The following is a 21522-nucleotide window of genomic DNA, read 5'->3' on the forward strand; positions in this document are numbered from 1 at the left end:
GTTTTGGCAAATACTTTTTCTTTATTATATAATTAGCTGCTCTCAGGGGACAAAATTCAAGGGTAGATGTGAAGTTTTTTGTATGGGTTATATTAGATGTGCATTGCAAGTAGTTTGCTTCCAGTGAGTCTTCTGTCATTTCACACGGGATTGCTTACTGAGACAGGTCTGCACTAAGAGTTAGAAGCTGCCAAATAAAATGTTTTGTTTTGTAGAAGTTTTATTGAAATAGACCCACGGACTATCTACAGCCTGATCAATCTGAATAATGAAGTCTTGACTGTGAATTCAATCATCACTATTTTGGTGAACTTTGTCTTTAGTAAATTGTGTGACAAATAGCCCTTGCTGGAGAGCTTGGAAGGTAATGACAGTTCTGTAAACCAAGTTGTTGGCGCAGTTTAAAAGCTGCTCACATTCCAGGCATTCCTAATACATGATTAGATCAATTTTCTGTTGGCCTGCAAAAATACAAACTATAACCTAAGAATTAAAAGAGTTATGAAACAGAGCAATGAGAAAAAGATAAAGTACCTGCAATAAGCACTACCAGGAGATACTCTTGCAGAGTTAGCCCTTACCACCTCTTCCTGGGAACCTTGTCCCAGATATCAGGCTCCAGTCTCCTCATGTCTTCCAAACAGCTCAGAGTTGTCACACTACACATCTGCATCAGGCAAACCAGTCCTTCAGTGTTAGCATCACAGACCTTGATGGCTGGCAGTGGGAGGAAGCCTGTCAGAAATATTTCAAACCTGATTATGGAGAAGATGTTGCTTCAGAAATTGTTTTATCTTGGCAGCTGACAGATTGACACAGGCCCTTTTGACTGTTGCAGTTGGCTGGGGGCTTGTTGATTCGAGGTGGTTTTCTGTTCAAGCCCACGGATTTCTAGTTGGCGTGCCTTCTTCAGTTTAAAGGAAAATGTCTATGTAGCTATTTCTGATCCACACACAGGAAGCAGAAACTGATATCCTAGCAGCTGATGCATAAGTGCACCTTCATTACCTCACCATTTTTCTAAGAATCAGTTTCTATCCTAGTAATATTTTTGCTGTTCATAATTTCTGCAGTTCTTCTTTGCATTCTTTCCTAATATATTTTCTCTGTTTCATTTTATGGAGTTTTCTCTTAGTTTTAAAAATTGGCAGATTTTCTGATATTATTTTGCACACTAAACACTAATAAAAGAGGGAAAGTTTGGTTATTGTATACATGCTTGCCTGTTTGGACTGCTTGTCACTGAGGTTCTCCTTTGGTCTGTAGATTACTAGATTAATTCTTGGCTGTACATTTGAATAGTTTATGATAATTGCATATTTTAATTTCTTTACTTAGTTTGCTAAGCATAAGAATACTACCTTTTGGCAGCTGCATTTGAAGGGAAGTAGAAAGGCTTTCTGTACTAAACACGCACCATGTCTATGCTAGATTATTATAAATCTCCTAATTCTCAATTGCAGTGTTTCTTGCTCTGTCACCGACTGAGGATGAAAACCAGTCTTATTATCCATGTTTGTCCTGAGTCATTAGCTCTGCCTTTAGGAGTACAGGATATATTAAAGCATGTTACATGTTCCCTCCTACACCACCTATATAGCAAATTACATACTCAGCTCTCCTTGTAAAATCATGTAAGTAGAAATTGTGCTTGTTGTAAATTCAATAATTCATTTCCAGGATGGATCAAAAGTTGACTGCTATGGAAGGATATAAAGGCAATGTAGTCCCTTTGTGTTTGCATACGAAAATTTATACAAATACTTGATTTTGTGCAGCAGTAGCATCTAAGTTTCTCCCATTGAAACACATTATAAAATTGTTTGTCAACACTTGGTTGTGATGGAAAGAGAAAACCTACATGGTTTTTTCGTGTCAGAAGTCAATGAAAGTAATGTGTGCCCTTGAGCTATATTATAAAATTATTAAAGCACATCCAGGGGTTTTTGAATGCTATATGTAGCTAGATTTAAGCATGTATTGTGATTTTGCATGTTAATTAGTGATAAATTTTACCTGAGACAGAACCTGTTCTGAGTACAAAATAAAATTACTCTTCCTTTGTGTAAAATATGTGGCAGAACTTATAATCATGTTGATTCTGAATCTTTCCAGTTTGCTGAAGATGAGAGCATTGTTCTGCTGTACTTCTCTGCCATCAGCAGCTCTTTGAATGTCTTATGTTGCTAAATCCCAACACGTGCCTAAAAGCATTGTTCAAATAGTATTTTCAGGGAAGTAGCCTCACATCTTCATGGGAACCCATTCCTCTCCCTGCTTTGGAAATGTTACTTTGTTCCTGAAGTGCACATGTATTTTCTCTTTAGGCGTCATTTACAGTGAACATTTTTTTATCCTTTTGGTATATTGTCAATGTGTTTCATTTATTACCTTGCATTTTTGTGGGCCAGTGTCAACATATGCAGACCATCCTCTTATCCCTGTGGTGCATTCTCTCAAACAGAAATACAGAAGAGTTGAAGGTTTGTATTGTAATGGTTATGTTGCAGTGACCAAACTAAGTTAATTCCCAAGCTGTAATGGTGCTTTGGTCCTGTCCACAGCACTGGATGGTGCCTCCAGCCTGCACAAGTGCTGAGTAGCACCCATGCTTGGTAACCTTTGTGTTCCAATTTGGTTGTGACATTTAATAAGTTCCAGCTGGTTACACTGCATAATTTTTCTCTCCTGTCTTCTCCAAAAATGTTTTAGGTAGAAGAACTGATGATGGCCATGGAGAAGGTCAAACAGGAGCTGGAGTCAATGAAAGCAAAGTTGTCCTCAACACAGCAGTCTTTGGCTGAGAAGGAAACACACTTGACCAACCTACGAGCTGAAAGAAGGAAACATTTGGAGGAGGTCCTGGAAATGAAGTTAGTGTTTTATTGTTTGTAGGCATGTTTTATTGATGTCTCTGCATTTCTTTCCGATCCTTGTTGTTCTAAAGACAGCCCCTGCATGGATATGTCTCTGCAGATAGCAGCTATCTGTAATCAGTCGAGCCTTCAGAGGTGACTTGTGACCAGGGATTACTGACATCACTTGCATACTTCCTCTAGAGCTGAAAAACATTTCTTCCTTTTGATTGTTTACAGTAGATTTCTATTTGCACAACAGCATCTTCAAAGATCCTAAGCAGCTATTGGGACTCAGTTATTCTATGTCTAAGGAATGTGCCATCTTGCTTTTGAGCTGCCTAAAACTACTTCAAGGTAAGGTGCGAGGCAGTGTAGCAAATGACCAAAAAAAAAGATGAAGAAGATAAACATCATGTCAGGTGTTTGTAATGTTAAAATCAGACTGCAGATGTCTGGTCTGCTCAACTGTTTTTCAAACTCATGCTGATAATTCATTAGCACTGGAGCAGTCTGAAGTTCTCTATCAGTCAAACTTTTTTCATCATCCTTAGGCAAGGGAGCCAGGATAAAACCAAGCTTTGAGGAGGTAGGGAGAAGAGAGGGATTAAACCTCTCAGGCTTAAATACTTCCTAATTTCTGACTGTGCATTACAGATAGTTATCCTTAGTTTAGGGAGACATGAGTCCATTTACTGCAATGATGGATAGTGCTGCCAGCAGTTCATTAGAAAAACTTTCAGTTGTTTAGCCAGCCCTGAAGAGAAGGAACATTTTTATTGGCAGGACTAGCAGTGGTTCCTCCACTGTGGTTTTGTGAGCCATTATTTATTTATTTAACTATTCTACACTGGTCTCTTTCCTTTCCTTTTTTTTTTTTTAATGAAAGGATAGAAAAACAGCTGTTACAAAATGGAAAGAGGTGACTTAGATCTTGAAACTTTAACTTAGATGTACTGTGTAAAGTGGTCCAAGCCTCCCCAGCTTCATATTCAGCTACAACAGTTTGAGCTAGACCTGGCATAAGGATGTTGGAAGACTGCAGTACTTAAAAGCCACACTTTTTATTTTTAATAAAAAAATTTATTGAGCTATAAATTTGACTGCCTTGAGAGTTGCTGTATGGGGGGATGGGAAGAATAACTCTTTAGGTGATGTGGGAATCCAAAGCAACTGGAGATGTATCCCATATCCAATCACTTGACAGTACTTTCTTCTGCCAAACTGCTCTGCCAAACCTTCTCATTAAAATCTACACACAGTGTACTGTATGCCCTGAAATGTATTTGGAATTGTGTAGATCCTTTAATATAACCACTCACTTCTAAATGATGACCTCTCTTAGCTGTGTAAGTTATTGTTGGAAAGTTTTTGTACTGAAATGTGGTATCAGGGACTGCATGAACTGGTAGATCCATTGTACCTCAGAAGCAAGAAGAACACTGGAGAGAATGGTAATGCTGTCAGCACATGGAGAGAAAGATGGAAAAAGCATTACGTTTGTATAGTTAACTAGCTGAGTGTGTTTTAGTCATAGCTGGTCTGTCTTAAAGTTCTCTAAAACTGCCAAAGGCATCCAAACTTCAGAAACTCACCCTCACCATGAGGCTCTGTTGCAAACAGTTCTCTACTGAGGACTCCCAGTCAATTAAATATCTTACTTTATATACAGAAACTTCAGTATATTCTTTGTTACCCTGCTTTCCTAGCCTATGTCTTTTATGAAAAGCAGTCAGTTGTTTCCTAGTTTTACAAAAAGTTTCTCATGTTGTTAAAGTATTTACTCCCATTTCAACTGAAAAATAACAGTAGTTGAATGAGTGGTCATTTTTGTGAAGCAATTAGCTGCTTTTGGAGCTCTTATGGAGAAAAATTGCTGTTGTACAGATAGTGTTCAAAGGGATAGTGAAGCAATAATTTTAGGGAATGCTTCAGTGGGAAAAGTTTGAGGTGCTCAAAACCAGCACTGATTAAATTGGAGATTTGATAGAGGTGTAGATTTAACAACCTAGACCTTGCAGTCAGCCAGTGGGGCTGGGAAGCAGACGAGAAAAATAGCTTAGGAAATGCTACTTTAGGAGATTCTAGATATGGAGTGAAAGAAAGTGTTAAAGCAACAAGGGAACTCCAGAAAGTTACCTCTGGGTTTTAATAGGAAGTTGTTAGATATAATGCTAGTGAAAATACATGCTTAAAATACTGTTTTTTAGAGTTGAACTTGTGTTTATTACTAACCTTGTAACCCTGAGAAGATCATTTCACACTCCTTAGGGAATAATGTGGCACTAGAATAGCTTAAGTGTGAATTATTCCAAGCAAGAAATTTCACTCCTTAAAGAAATACTATGTATTTTGAAGCCCTCTTCCTTTAAGTCTAATATTTTTATTTTCTTTAAAAAAACTTCATTGCGAATAATTATGAGGGGGCAGATAATGGTCTCTATTTATATCACCAAATCTGATCTACTGTGGAGAAATACTAGTGAACTGCTAGGATCTTTGTTTTGTTACGTTTTCTTTAAGAAGTTCTAGTGTTTCCATCATTCACAGCAAATCTTTTAAATTATGCAGGAATAAAGTGCTGTCTACAGAGAAATCTCTGTTCTTTGTCCCATAAAAACCTGCTTAGGCTGAGCTGAGTTATAAACTGTTGAAAATCACCAGTTTTACTTTCCTTTTTTTTTTTCCTGGTGTTGTCAGCAAATTTTGGCAGTGTGTGAAAATAACCAAGCACAAACAGTCTAATCTGAGGCCGAGCTCATGCAATTGCCAAATCTGCAGCAGTGGACGCTGCACTTAGAGGGAAGGGGAACAGACACTGTGTCTGCATGGTTTTTTTATAGACAGCCCTTTTGTTATGGTCAGAAGGACCAGAAGGGTCTTCCTAGTCATGTGCTTCAGGATTGAAAAGTCCCAGTTGGGGCATTTCTCAAGCTGTTCTTTCAGACCTGGAAAACGATCCAATAGCCCTTTTACTGAATTATGCCTTCTCCTGCTAATTGCAATTGCTGCTAGCCCTATAATTCAAGGTATGCAGACTTACATAGTGGAGTTGGCACTTCAGAGTTGAATCTTTCATCCTGCTGGCTCACAACAGAAGGATTATTAGTTGTCTGAGAATAATTTACTATCCTCTTGTTTCTTGAAAAATAATCAAGGATATTGCAGATGAATTTATTGTTATCGCAGAAAATAATTTATGTTTCAAAATCAAGCTGTCAGAAAACATCTTTTGATTTCTTGTCTGACTGTACATGAGTAGACTTTTGAGTATTTATTATAGTAGTTTCTAATGACATGAATTCATCCCACAGATAGTGTTTCTTTGATACAGAGTGGAGGTGGTGATCAGAAATGAACCAGACCTGTAGCTTAATGAGGCTGTTTACTGTATGCCTTCCTTTCTTCATCTCAGAGCTGAAAGGCCATGGAAATGTGCAGGAAGACTGTTCACCCATATCTCTGCTACAGTTTTCCTGCATTATATGACTTAAAAATATTTGATAGTTGGAGAAGTCCACATCTTCATTTTCTGACTCTGAGATAAGAAAAAATACAAGGGCATGCACATGAACACTCACAACTGAAAATGAAGTCAGTGGAAGCTGAGGTTTTTTATCTTCTGAAAAGTTCATCTTCCCAGCAATACAGCAGCATTGTCTGGAGGTATGAGTAAGAAGCTGAAGTTGAAAGTAATCCAAAAGAAACTGATTAATTGACACAGTTTTTTTTTGCCAGAAAAGTAAAAATCAGTTGATCCAAAATGAGGTGTGAAATAATTTCAAGCCCTGCAAACAGTTTAACCAAACAAAAATGCTTCAGGTTGTGTGCACCCATGGTGAACAGAACTAAAAAAAAAGAAAATGTCAATGTCCATCCAACAATAACTTGTTGCCTCATCCACACATCTTCTAGAAACTAAGGAATTTCCTGGTCTTTAAACAAGTTATGGTTTATGCATATGGATTATCAACAGTCCTACAGAGTTGGAAATCCCATTGTGTTTGTTGTCAGTGCCACAAAGCAGCAGCACATTACTGTCACATCTGCAGGGGTCCAAGGGTCACTTGGTGTGTCAGACTATCATGTGATGTGTCAGACTATCAGTGGTACCTAAACTTCTCCTGTGATTACTTCATGTGCACTTAAATAAGCTGAAGTCCCACAGGGGGCACTCTGTGTCTGTGGGAATCGCTGTCTGGGGCAAAGCTGAACAAGAGCATCTGTGTTAGTCCCTTTTTCCTTCTATTAACTTTGGAATGTTGTTTTTTAAATGCCTTTTTCTAGGCACACATTGAAAATTAACATGCTAGTGTCCTGTTACATTGTTTTGTCCTTTTAAATTTTGTTTTGTCCTTTCTAAGTATAAAAATTTAATCATGTATGTTTATTTTAATTCTATATTGTCACCCCAGTAAAGTGTAGCTACTCAGTTGAAGTAGTCTGAAATGTGAAAAATAATCAATTTCTAATTACTAAACAATACAGACCTAATTTTAAATAATTTGACATGACTGACCTTGGAACTTCTGTTAATCTCCAAGAGAGTGGTACAGAATCCAATAGGAAAGCTGAAATACAGGATGCAAATGTATTGTGTGTCTTTTGAGACTCAAGTTTATTGAAAGATCTTGGTTACCTGAAAATTTGATGCCTTTTTCTACTGTTCTGTCAACTTGGGTGAAAACTCAAGAGAAAACATAATGTCCTTTGCACTTTTTTTCTCTTGGCAATTAAGGAATGAGTCCTGTTGTCCTTCCTGTCCTCCTGCGTTGTCCACAAGCCTTGTGAGCTCTCTGAGACACGAGCGTTCTGGCAGCACTGTTTCCAGTGCAGCTCACACTAGCTGACCTGAAGCAGAAGAGTTTAGCCCATTTTTGGGCAGCAGTACTAAACTGGTTGATCAAATGTTTCATTCAAGTGAATCTTGAATTTCAAAGAGTCACAGAGTGATAGAACTGCAAAGACAGGAACCTTTAGCCAAGCCTAAAATGCTCCATATGAGTACACATAGAATTAGATTGTTGTGTTCTATTTTTTTCTTTAAGCATTGGGAAGTTATGTTTACTTACATTTTTCTAACTGGTTGGTTGTTACTCTTCACCCACCTTGAAAATCTTTTCCTTCTGTAGTTTTTCAGGTACTAAAACCTTGGTGATATGTCACAGTCCTGTTCTGTCTTGTGATAAAATCCCTGTATCTCATTTTATCTTGAATTCTATGGTCCCTGAGAACAATCTTGCAGACAGAAAGTACTGTACTATCTTAATGAGCCATGACAGACCTGGAAGCAAAACCAACTGCTGAAAACTACACCAGGTGGTGTTAAAGCTGGTTGCTCCACTCAGTAATTTCTAAGACTATTGATGTTGTAGGGAGGAGTTGAGGGAAAGAGGTCCAGTCATTAACTTCTGGAGAATTTGTCTGCACTTTGCTTTTGTTCCCATGCCTTTCCATGGGAGATTATTTGTCTGGATGTATTTTTCCAGGGACTGGCTTTAGTGTAAGTGATCCCTTCAGTGGCATAGTTTTCTAGATGGTGAAAGAAAATTAAACCTCTTTCAAGTGAGAATGAAATGTAGAGGTTTTGTTATGCTTTCATATTCCATTAAGAGACTGCAGCATTCTTACAGAAATTGATCTGAAAGATCTCATCAAGAGAGATCTTGGCTTATATACACACAGAGTACTAAAACGTGTGATTTTTTTTAGTCTTACACAATCCTGGCTCTAGAGGATGAATACCCTTCTTGTCTTTTCTCAGTTTTGCTAGTCATTATTGCGAAGTGTCTTAGGGAACAGGTGCAGCACAAGAAAATTTCATGTTCTTTACTGCCCAGAGGGCATAGTTTTGGTGAAAGTTTGGTTTTATCATAACCTGTTATCTAAGAAAAAAGAATTATGTGGGGTTTTTTTTTCTAGATAACAGAGTGTTAAATTGGTAGAGGAACAGGGAGAGTGATGGTTTTGTGTTGACTAATATGTAGAACAGATTGCTTGTAAGATGGCTGTAAGGGCACCAATATAGTGCCTTCTGCTAACTAATTCTGTATGCCTTTATTTTCTATAATTAAATACACTTAGAAGTTCTGTAAGAAGGAAAAGTTTATCTGTTCAAGGGAATCTGTGTAATTTTCCCTTGGAAGTATGAATCCTTCACGTCACTTAGTTCTAGAACAACACGTGACAAAAGTACATTTCCAAGTTTTCTGCGTGCAAAGACATTGCTTGTGTATAATTCTATACACAAGAAGCATAAATGTGACTGATTTTTGTTCTAGAATATGCAGGAGTGTTTTGGCTCAGGGTTGATAGCAAAAGTAGATTTCCTGTGCTGGCTGTTTCAGCTGCATCAGTGATTCCTGTCGCCATCCCTAATCCAGCTATAAGATTCTGGGGCTTCCAAGGGTGTTACTGAGCTAAACCAAATCAGGCACTTTTTACTTTCTGTACAGTCAAAAGAACCATGAGTTCCTTAGGGTGCTTTTCCCTCTTTTATAAACATGAACTGTAAATAGTAATGCATATAAATCAACTCTGTGAGCACTACATATTTCATTAAATACAGTCAAGTTGCGGGTTAATAGAAGTTCCAAGTGAAAATATTATGGTATCTCATTGCATATATTGTAGATTTAATGTAGTGTGAACAATAGTAGCTTTGAGCAATTGTAAATCCCATCCGGACATCGTCAACAGAGTTCAAAATACAAGGAGGGAGCTCACAAAGGGTGGATGTGCTCACATGGTGACTCTGCATGTGCAAGTCACTCTTTTATTGACTTTAAAATAACAGTGGAGCTTTGCAGGGTGTAGGTAAGGCAAAGTCTATCTCCAGTCTGTTTTCTGGAGTGGAACAGAAATTCCTTTTTTTTAAAAAAGTGGGGTCAATTTACTTTAATTACAGAAATAACCTCTGAAGCGAGTAATTGCTTCCCTGCAATCCTGGAGGACAACAAGTGGGAATTGAGTAAGAAAAATGGAGAACTGAGTCAAGTTGTTGGCAGTACATACAGTCTTTGTCTTTATACTGTATGGGAATATCCATGATGGGTTGTTTTTTTTCTTCCCAAACAATATTTTTGATTTCTTTTAGGCAAAATAAGAGGCATCATCTGCAGGTCTGTGGAAATTGTGAGAAAGCTCCATAGCAATAGGACTCGGGAATTGTCGGTTTGGGTTTGTCTGGTGATATCTTGTGTCAGTTAAAGTCACTCCATGTAACTGCAATCAAAAACATGGGAATTGGCCAGAACTGTTCATTTAGGAATCCTAAAAGATGATACTAAGCACTATGAGAGTGTCTGTCTTTGAGCTAGTGCATATAGGAACATAGGGAATTCCGAAAAATCATTGGACGTAATACTATATTTGGTGTTGCCTAAACCCCTTTTCCAGACCTACCTCAAGCACTAAATAGATATGGCTGTAGCTTTCTCTAGACCTACAGCTCTTTTTCAGTCTTCTGGTACTCTACAGCTTTAAAAATCATGTTGAGTTGAAAAATTCAGGATCACACTAGTTTATTTCCACTATGTAATCTAGGAATCAAGCTTTGCATGAGCTTAAACTGAATTATATAGTTTGTATTCGCTATACAATCAACTAGTTTGATCATTTAGTTAAATGTCATGAATAAAAATTTTATTCCACTGAGACAGTTGTGAAGAGATAACTGCAAGTTGCTTTGAGCAGTGAAGTATTTGTTTTGCTGAGCTGATCTTTGGATTTTTCTTGCTTACTAGACTCTCATTGCTAGTAAGGGCTCTGGTTTTGAGTTTGAAAAACTAGATTAATTTAGCCAGAAGATGCTAATTTAGAAGAAAAACAAATGCATTTTTGCCTTGCCTTTAAAAATATGAAGCTGGCTTTGGACTGCAGTTTCATAGGTTTTGTGACAAATGAGGCAAGAAATAAATTGGCAAACCCCCTGTGTCCAAAGTACAGTGGTACAGTGTGCTCTCCAATTCTCAGTCCCAAAGATCTCAGCAAAGGCCACAAATTAAACAAAGTCAAAATTAATCAACTCTACAATCAAAATACAATTATTAAGGCTTTCATTGACTACAAAGAAGCAGTTGTGAAAGAGGCACTGTAGCAAGTTCTTTTGTGCAGTAAGGGAAAATCAGGGGTGTCAAATAGAAAAATGAAACCCTGCAGGTGAGGCTGTCTTTGGAGCCAAAAGAAACCAGCACTTAAGCAGAAAGGCCAGTAAACTGTTGGGGAGTGGGAAAGGCGTTTGGTGCTGAGCTGCAGAGGGTGTCAGAGTGGCGCTTGGCCCAAACAGAAGAAGCCTGTGGACTACAGAGCAGTGCTCTGGGGTCAAGCACAGCCCCTTGGAATGACATCCCAATGAGGCTTCCTTGCAGGACTCCCAGCTGCTGCAGCTTCTGCCTCCTTTGCAACACAGGGTGTGGGAATAACAGTCTCTGTGTGGGGAATTGGATGTCAGGAGTGTCTGGACACACCATAGCTGACAAGACCTCTCTTTTCACATTTTGTGCCCTTGTTTTGGGGAGACAGGGTGCCCCATGTTACTTCATGACATGCATGGATACATCCTCATTGCCAATATTTATACAGATACTGAATTTCTTGTTCTGTTTGATGTGCAAATGCTACCCCAGTGCAACTTAAATACAGCTAAGTATAAGAACTTCATCTTTAGTTGCCTGTTCCTGAAACAGAACTTGTAGGCTTTTAATGAAAATAGTTTTAGAGGGCCAAAAATTGCTTTGGGCAGCTATATGGTTTTCATCTCAGTGCTATAAATAGCATAAAAACTTTATTCCCATACATGGGAGATGCACTGTCTTTTGACAGATCTCTATTCTACTTTCCTTTTCTTTTTACTAACTCTCAAAGTAGCAATGTGGTGTTAATACGTAAGTAGTGTAGTAAGTTATGTCTAATACTTTTTAGAGTACATCTGCCTTAGTCCAGCTGTGGTTACACATTTTTGTGATGCAGACACTCCCATGGCTGCAATGTGCATGCATTACTTGTGTTTTGTGTGACTTGCCTAGTGTATGGGTAATTTTTATTTTATGAATACATATAGTTAATTTTCTGTAGACTCTGATAAGCTCTATAAGTTTCATAGCAGATTAATGATTTAATGAAAATTTAATGTATTTTCAATGTAGGAATACTTTTTAAAAGCTGACAAGTTGTAGTCTGATGCATGGAATAAAACCCTCGGCTCTTCAGAGTTGCTTTACCCCCTGTCCCCTGTTCCCGGTGCCAAGTCAGTTAGGAAGCAATTGTACATAAATCAGCAGACTATCATCATGAAACACCAAATCATCATGAAATCATCATGAAATGCCATCATGATGGAAAATTTAACTCCTCATCACCAACAGTCACAGATTTTCATTTAAACTTTAATTCTCATTCTGTATAATGATATGGTTGGTCTGGAACATGCATAGTAAAGGACAAAATCTATCTTTCAGGTACTCTATTCCCAAGGAAATCCTACAAGTCTTAGAAAAAATATTTTAAAAATATTTTCTGTAGGAATGCACCAAAAAAAAAGCTCCCATTTCTCTCTGGAATTCGTGCACTGCCCATTTTTTTAGTTTATGTCTTAACTATGTGTTTTGATTTCAGGTAAGAGTTAGGATAGCCTAGTGGAAGTATTTCATGACCTGACTTCCCAGCACTTCAGCTGAGGTTGGTGACAGTCTGCAGGGACTTGGAAATACAAACTTACAGCTTTAATGAACAAGAGGAATTTGCATTGAGTTACAATAGTCTCCACATTCTAGAAATCGATTAATTTTTTCAATTGTGCAGCCTTCTGTAATTTCAGTTTATGCCGTGGCCCTTAGTTCTCATTATGATACTTGCCAAGATACAGCACTTCCCATCTCAGAATGTTAAAGCAGTTGCAAAGTCCATGTTAACTCCTGAAGTAAGGGAAACTCAACACAGAAAAATTCAAATGGCGTGAATAAACTGTCTAAGTTGCTTGTAGTAGAGTGACTTTTAGTCCACCCTCAAGTAATTTAACTGTATCTTGCACTCCCAAAATAGTATTTCGTTTGCTGTTGCAGATTAACAAAGGGGTGTTATTCAAGTGCTGTTTAAAGGGCAATATTAAAATTAATTTCCATGTTCATTTGAGAAGATTGTTTTGAATCTTTTTGTTTTGAATCTGATTGTTTTTGAAAGAGACCAGGAGTGGACCACAGAGAGATTCTTTCCTATCTCTTCTGTTTCTGAAGTCTCCACTTCATTTTCTTTGGTTGGTCTCTGATTTACATTGAACTCCAAAAATGTTTTGTAAGACTTCCACCATTTTACACACAAGATGTATGTTGGATAAGAAAGGAGCTCATTGCCAGCTTTGAGGCACCTGTTGATCCCATATTTGTTGGTTTCTGGGGAGAACAGTGCTGTGCTGTCTGAATTTAGGAGCTTACTGCCATTCCTGGTGCACTAGATTACCCCACTGCACTTTTAGGTGCCTCTTCAGAAAGCCATGGATCTTTCTTGGATTTTGTTGGCCTCCTGTCTTTCATACCCTAGGGCAGCTCTTGTGAAATTGGATACCATTAACTGGGCAGTGCAATCCCAAGGCAAGAAATATTAAGAAAAACTGAATCATCACAGTTCCCATCAGCATCACTTAGAGACACAATTCTGCAGTCTGCTCTGGCAGCTTCTCAACACTGACAGGACATTTCCATCACTTCAAGATGACTTCTAATATCCCACAACTTGACACTGTAAGCACACTCTGTGCTGCAAGACCTCACAGCTTGCACGGAACTTCTGTCATCTCCTTGAGCCCCACTTAAAGGTCACATTCTCAGCCAAGCCCTCTGCTCCTCACTCAGGAACACAGTGCTTCCCAGGCTCACTGGGATTAGGAGTAATTGTTTTCATGACTTTGGATCATGGACTTGCTTGTAAACTTTGAAATGATTAGTCCCAAAACACTTGAACACCATAGGGTACCATCACTAAGACTGAAAGGGTCTTTTAATGAGATGTTTCTTCTTCACATTATGGAAGAATATTTTATTCCTAAAACACGGCTGGTAACTGCCTCTTTCACTGTCTCCTTTGAGGATGCTGCAGTGTATTTGATAGCTCATTGCATGGCTGAACTATGTACTTGAAAAAAAATAACAACAAACCTACATCAATATTTTTTTCTTGTGTAATTTTTTTAGCACATTATTATTTAATGAAGAACAGTAGATTTATCTGATTTTGCTAGATAATTTTTCTGTCTTCAATTGTCTTTTCACCAAAAATTCATAGAATTGTGACAGCCACATGCACAAGTACTTTCCCAGTTTGTTTCACAGTTACACTAAACTCAGCTATATTTTTGTCTTTTTGATTGTTATGGTAATCATCCTTAAGGAAAAGCTAGCTTTGAATGTGTTTTTTTATAGTTACTAAGCTTTTCAGTGTCCTTAAAGTTGTTTGGGACTTTGGTTTCATTGACAAGTTGCCAAAACAGTCTTTCTCGTGTTCTGCACCACTGTGTAATCCTGCAAATGTTGGTCTGTGTTGGCTAAAGAGCAAAATTAAAAATTCTAACAAAATGTTTTATGTTAGTTAATAATTGGATGAGTTAGTCAATAATTGGGATGTTGCACTAACACAGAATGAATTGTGTTAGTTAATAATTGGGATGTTATATATTCCTGATTCATAACTTCTAAAGTTGTCAGTTATAAAAGTAAATGCAAAATCTTGCAGAGATCTAGCTTAAAGTTTGTATGTATGGCTTATAAGTGAAAAAAAAAATGCAAAGAGAAGGACACACTTTTCTCGTGAAAGATGCAAGAGCAGGATGTTTCTTAAATGGTTTAATCAATCCTATTTGTAAAAGTGATAAATCTATTTCTTTGTAAACTTTATTTTTCATTTTGTGCCTGTCAACCTCTCCTGCTTTCAGGAAACTGGTTTCAGTTAGGCCCAAACAGGACTCATTGTTTACATGATACAGGGCAAGAGGCTAATTGACTCTTTCATTTTTCTTCTTATATTTCATATACATGTATACTTGTAGGAAAGGTACAAAAGAGAGAAGCTGCAATCACATGGACTTCTGAGGTTAAAATAGCCTGATTGGGAGAAGTACTATTAAGCTGCATTTGTGCTCCTAACAATTCATGCCACGTGCTGATCTGTGTTCAGAACTACCACTTTGGGATTTTTTCCAGGTCTAGAGTTTGAGTTTGCAGATATGCTGTCATTTTGTTATTACACTTTGAATTTGTTCCTGTGTGTCTTTCCTTTTTTATGCGTAAGGTGCTACAGAATGGCAAGACTGAAAGTGGTTGTTCTAAATGGCTTTCATAACTTCTTCTAGGTGTGTAATTTTACCTCAGCCAAGACCCTTTCTAGGTTTCCAGGCTCTAAAATTAATGTGCAACTACTTTTTCTGTCTTTTTTCATAATTTGGTGGAAGTCTTTAAGTGTCTAAAACTATTTGAGATGCCAGAGCACTGTAATGCTGTTTTTCGTTTGTGTCTTCTGTAGCAGGCCAGGGAATACAAAATCATACAGAGAATCTTTGAAAAAAGTATTCATTCTTTCTGAGTATTATGCTTAGCCACGTTCTTCACAGTTGTTTAGGTCTTACTGAAATATATGAGTATGAAAATAAACAGAAGAGTTCCTCTTGATGTTACAATACAGTAAAATTCCCTTTAAAAAGCATTTTAAGCTTCACATGCAATGTTTGGTTCTGCCCTGCTGCGTGGATGAAGCTGTGCTCTACGGTCTGCAGGCCAAAACTGAAAATAAATTTTTGGGAACATGAGGAGCTGTGGTCTGACTGCAAGGCAGGCTGAGCTACAGACCCGTGTGCTCCTGCTCCCCTCTCCCAGGTCCTCCATTGTGCTGTGTCTGCAACTCACAGAACTCCACTGCACTAATTTAGAGCACTAACATAGCAATAAAATGTCCACATTTTTCTGAAGTTAGTTTTCTCCTGGCTTAGTGCGCTGAAGTGGCAATCCATAAGTCTCAGACAGCACCAGGCAAGGTTTGAAACTTATGTCTCATGTCGTGGGAAGGAGATGACTGACAGCAAGCTGCTGGTGTGCCTGAACTGCAACTTCAGCTGGAGACCCAAAAGCCACCCCTTGCCTTCTGGTCTTCATGCATAGCTTGGGTAATGTGCTGAGATTTCTATGTGTAATGAACTTACCCTGCTTTATAACCCATCCCTCTTCAGCTTTTCCTCTTCCTAGAAGGTTTGTCCTGTTCCTGACCTGAGAGGCCTCCTGCCTTTGGACAGCTGCCTTCCTTATCAGCAGAGTATCCAAGATGCAGGGTGGTGTTTTCTGTGCTGGAACAGTTCCATGCCACCATCATCCTGTGTCTGTCACTCATTCCTCGTTCTGAGTTGGGTGGGTTGATTAGACTGATTAAAGTAAGTGTCTGGATTGAGAGGGTTAAAGAGCATCCATCTGTTCTGGATTTACTGCTGCTTCAGTGGAGGCAGGAGGGCCAGGAATTAGTGAGTGGCTTAGTCCAGTTCTCACTGCTGGCAGCTGACAGGAGCACTGATGAGGTGATAATGAACTAAAAAGTCTGCCCTGTTGGCTGGGTGGGAAAGGGACCCAGACAGTGGGCAAGTCTCACCCCGGTCCTTGCCAAGATTTTCACGTTTTAATAGAATCCATCTAAAGCAAAATTAACAAGTATACGTTCCTGGACAAGTTTCAGTATTGTAACTTATCGCAGGTGGATGCGAAAGAAATCCGTACACTGACATTTGCAGCAGGGCAGCTCAGGCACCAGGCAACCCAACCAAACAGTGGTGGTGGCACCAGCAAGAGTGCTTGTCAAATGCACAATAACTTCTTTTAAAATACCATCTGAGGTTGTGCAGAACACACCCCTTCCATTTTAGTTCTGACCTTTGGTGGCACTTACTAACATTTTTGACCGTAAAAATTGATCCTTGGAATATTCCAATCAGGATTTGAGATACATCCTAAAGGCATTGCTTTGTTTTCCCTTCATTGCTTTAAATGCTGCTAAGCATTTTTTTTCCTTACTTTTTTCTTTAAACCTCTGTCTTTCATTAGAACATGTTCCAGATTGCCTGTAACCTCACAATATTTTACTTTTGACACGAGCCCAGCTAATGCCAAGCATGAGTGTTCATTATATGTCTGTGCTAACACAGTGTGGATATACTGCCATGTCAAGGTGTAAGAAGCACTTCAAGCTCGTTGGGGTAGCTGAGGAGTACAGTGTAGGCACTCACCAGGGTTCTTACATTGACATATGGTGTTGTTCTCAACTTACTTGTTGCTGACAGACTCAATAAAGGTTCAAGGTTTTACAGGCCTTTAATTTGTAAAGAGTCTGCAGAGAGTACAAGCATGAAATATCTTAGCAAGACTTTGTCTTTTTTTGTAGACAACAATGCTGAGTTTTGCAAGCTGGGTTAGAAGCTGTTTATTCTGTAGCTGAAGTGTTTGGAAGGCAACTTCATTCATAGAGGGAAAAGCTCTCTGACCTTTGTGCAGAATATTGAGAGGGAAGATCGTGACCCCAGAGTCTCCGGTGGCTGTTGATTGAAACCTTGTGTTTCAAGAAATAAATGTTTAAAAACACTTCCTTATAAGGCCCGGGCTGCATAGACTGACTTTTTTTTATAGCATTTTAACTATTTTGGTAAAAGGTGTTTCTTCCCCTACCCCCCTTCTGATCCTACCAGAAAGGGCTAACTCAGCACAATCGTTAGTGTGACCCTTAGGCTGAATGCAATTTTGTCATTATAAATATGACTTAAATTGATACAGCTTCTTTTCCTAAGCCCATAGGCCCAAGCTGTCTCTGCATAAGTGTGTCTATATGACTGTAACAATGCCTGCATTCATGGGCTTGCCTAGGTCAATTGCAGGGATGTGTTTTGTAGGTACAAACCAATCCTAAAAGGAAAAAATAAGTAAGTTCAGCCTTGAGAAAAGACAACAAGTATAATGGGTGGGATTGGATCTGAGGGATGTTGGGAAACACGTCAAAACCTTATAAAAAAATAATTTGCATGTTTAATTGCTAGCAGAAAAACTGAAATATTTTCATACAATTTATTTGATGTCTCCATATGCCCTTCTATTCAGAGGCAGAAATTCAAAATTTCTTACTTCGTCTGCCTTGTTCACATGACTTTCAGCAGTATTTGAAAACATGGGAATGCAAATAGTCCTGTTTACACAGTTAAAGTACCTGACCACTTTCAGGTTAGATGTGTCCCTTCTTAATTGACAAACTGCTGTGCTTTGTTAGCTGTACCAGTGCCCATCATCTAGTATGGTCAGGGTTCCAACAACTTTCTTTGCTACAGAAGGAATTGCTGCTTACATGGTGCCTCATCTGTACCATGAATGTTGTGATTCATGAGAGGAGGAGGGGATTATTTTTAACCTGGTATATGTGGAAGAGGTACCAAGGAGTTGGCACCATGGACTGTTACTTACGACTAGCAAAAAGCAGTCTCTTTGATGTGCATTATAGTTGCAGTTTGCAGTTTTCAAATTAATTAAAATTGATGTATGTTTTCTCTTTTTTTTTTACTTTGAGGGGAAAGGCTATTTGTTCAAAATCAAAATTTTAGGATACAAAGAGATGGGTTTCTGAAGTGCCCACTAGTCTCAAAAAGCAATCTGTCCCATGAACCCCTTTTTCCTCAAAGCCAGAAGTGACACTGAACAGAACTGCTAAGAATCTTATAGCCATTCTATCTTAAAATGTTCCTTTTCTTCTAATAGTAAGGGTGGAAGGTTACCAAATGGCATTCTTGAATCTGTCTCAGGAAAGGGCTTTTTTTGGTTTTGATAGATCAGCATTGTCAGAATTTCTCCTAAAGTATCTTAAAGCAACTGATTCAAAATTTCTTGTCTGAACAGATGAAAATTCAGTCATCTCTTCTGTAATTATTTAGTAAGACCATACTACTCCTTACTTTGTATTACATTCACTTGGTGGTATGTGTCTACTATTCTTGTCTAAATTAGAAACTATTTTGATAGAAGACAAATTATTGTCATAGAAAAACAACTAAATGTGTGCATTTTAGAAGGATACTGATGTCATCCTGATCTCATTATCTTTATGAGTCTTAAAAACCAGAATGCACTGGTTTTTAACTTGATTGTGGATTAGAAAATGCCAATTCTCTACCTGGAAGTACTTTTTCCTTCAGTCCTTCTTTTTCTCCCCTTCTCTTTTTTGTTGACTATTCTCACAAGTCAGAGTGTCTCAGAGATGCTGATCCAATCTGCTTTAGTTCCTTACTGATGTTTAATGTTCTTCCAGTCCTGGAAGATTATCCTCAGAAACCCAGGTGGCTGCTTTCCACAGGAAGTTTGGGAATAGGGTGACAGCATGTTTCATGCCATCCTGTAGAGCTAAAGGGAAGCACTTAAGCCTAGGAAACATTTCCTTTTGAATAAAGTTGTACAGAACCTTTAACTTCTTCCAGGACTGTATTGACATTGCAACCATTGTGATTAAGTTTCTTTGTATTGCTGATTATTGTGATGGCATAGAACCAAAATCACTGCTGCTTTTGACTGAGTAGGAGAAAAGACAGCATGAAAATGTTTTTGGCAGGGAAAAAAAAAAAAAGGAGTACTTGTTAAAACTGAAGAGTTGATTGTTGTATCCTTGTATCTTACTAGAATTGAAGCTAATTTTTTAACACCACAATTTTCAGTGTTGTCCATGGTAGAGGTGCTGGGTGAGGCAGCATTTAAGAAATAACATTTCCATACTGAATACATAGAACAAGTAAAAAGTAAACTGTTTGAGTGCACTTCCCTGCTGTGGTTCATTGCTTTTTGGGGATTTAATTTTGAAGAGCACATGCCACTGATCTTCCCTACTGGCTCAACTGCATCTTCCTTCATCCAGCAGAGTTTCCCTTCTGTGCAGGGTGCATAGTGACAGTTCTGTCATTTCTTCACATTCCAGGATGCCCATGACTGCAATCAGTCTCTTTTTAAAAAAGCTGATCTTTTCCTCCTCCAGCCTGAGGAGTTAAGGAAATCCACTTCTGAGCACCAGTTCATACCCAGAACTTTACCAACAGCTTTAAAAGCCACCTCTGGCACAGGATGTATGGGCTTACTTCCAATGACACTTTTCCCTCTCATGTTGCAAGTATATTTCTGAGCTGGTCTTGGAACATAAAAATATATCTGTGGTGGGTTAACTTTGGATAAGGGCCACTTAGTCACCTTCCTCAACACAACAGGAGCAGAAAATAGGATGAGAAGGCTCATGCATCATGGCAAATACAGGGAGATGCTGATTACTGTCATGGACAAAACAAACTCACCTTGGAGAAAGTGAATGTATTGCCAATTAAAGGTTTGGGTAGTGAAAAATCAAGTCAAAAAATAAAACAGCACCTTTCCAGTCCCATTTCATATGCTCCTCTTCAGTCCAGCTCTCTAGACTCCTCTGCTCTCTCAGTGCAGGGAGGGATTGGGGTGGGTATGGGCAGTAAACATTTTTCTGAGAATTCCTAGATAGTTTCGTTTGGAAGGGACCTTCAAGGTCATCTAATTCCAACCCCCTTGCCATGAACAAGGACACCTTCCACTAGACCAGGTTGCTCCAAGCCACATCCAGCCTGGCCTTGAAAAGTTCTAGGGACTGGGCATCCACAGCTTCTCTGAGAAACCTGTTCCAGTGTGTCACACATCCTGACTTTTCCCTCAAATCTAGCAGAGCAAGCAAAGTAGCCTCACAGTATTTCATCCATTGTCTCTAAGAGCCTTCTGCAGACACACAGCTCTTTCCTTGCACCAGTGTGGGTTCTCCCCATGGGGCTGCAGTCCTTCAGGAAAAAATCTGCTCTCATGTAGGCTATAAGAGGGCAGCAGTGACTATCTGCTCCACCATGGGCTGTCCATGGGCTTCAGCAGATCAGTACTTTGTACTTGGAGCACCTCTTTCCCCTCCTCCTTCTCTGATCTTGGTCTTCCCAATGCAGTTTTTCACACTTTGCACCCCATGCCCTTTCCTTTACCTATGTGGCAGGTTTTGCCCTTTCTAAAATATGTTTTCCCAGAGGTGACATCAGCTGGGCTGAGGGGTGTCCTGCAGTGGATGCTCAGGAGCCATCAGGATCCAGCTGTGTCCAGCACAGGGCAGCCCTGGTCTCTTCTCCCAGAGGCTCCTGCAATCCCTCTGCTGCCAGCACCTCATCATGGACACCCAATAGAGCATCAAATGATATTTAAAATTTTCATTACAGGGAAATTACAAGCGCGTAACAATGCTTACTAATGCACTACTGTGCCACTTGCTGAGTGACAAGGAATATTTTCTTCATGGGAAGAGGGAGTTTATTTTCCATGTTGGGTTATAACTCTTGCATAAGGCTGCTGGTACAGGAGGTCATAGCTGCATGGGGAGGCTTTACTCTTTTGCTAAGTGTCAAATATGTTTTAAACATGGGAAGACACTTCTTTATGTAGCAGGTCCTGAGGCTCTGTGACCACAGAGAAGTTTGCATTGTGGAGAGAGTGTCTGCAGGATCAAATATGGCTTAGACAGTTTCCTGGACGACAGGCCCGTAAGTGGATATTGGAATGAGCTTAGATAGGGATGTGCTGATAATATCCTTAATACTGTAATTCTCAGTGCTGGCAAAGTGTGAGTGACT

At 38.9% G+C, this 21522-nt stretch overlaps 1 protein-coding gene across 13 annotated transcripts in view; it reads left to right on the top strand.

Moving 5' to 3' along the window:
- Nucleotides 1–21522, top strand: part of ERC1 (ELKS/RAB6-interacting/CAST family member 1) — a 282848-nt gene that overhangs the window by 182855 nt on the left and 78471 nt on the right. For all 13 annotated transcript variants that reach the window (XM_033057010.1, XM_033057019.1, XM_033057014.1 and 10 more), the window contains one exon: nt 2713–2873. In XM_033057010.1, the coding sequence (XP_032912901.1) occupies nt 2713–2873 (161 nt within the window). The remainder of the gene's footprint in view (nt 1–2712; nt 2874–21522) is intronic.

The sequence above is a fragment of the Catharus ustulatus genome, chromosome 4, assembly GCF_009819885.2.
Source record: "Catharus ustulatus isolate bCatUst1 chromosome 4, bCatUst1.pri.v2, whole genome shotgun sequence".
NCBI classification, from domain to species: domain Eukaryota; kingdom Metazoa; phylum Chordata; class Aves; order Passeriformes; family Turdidae; genus Catharus; species Catharus ustulatus.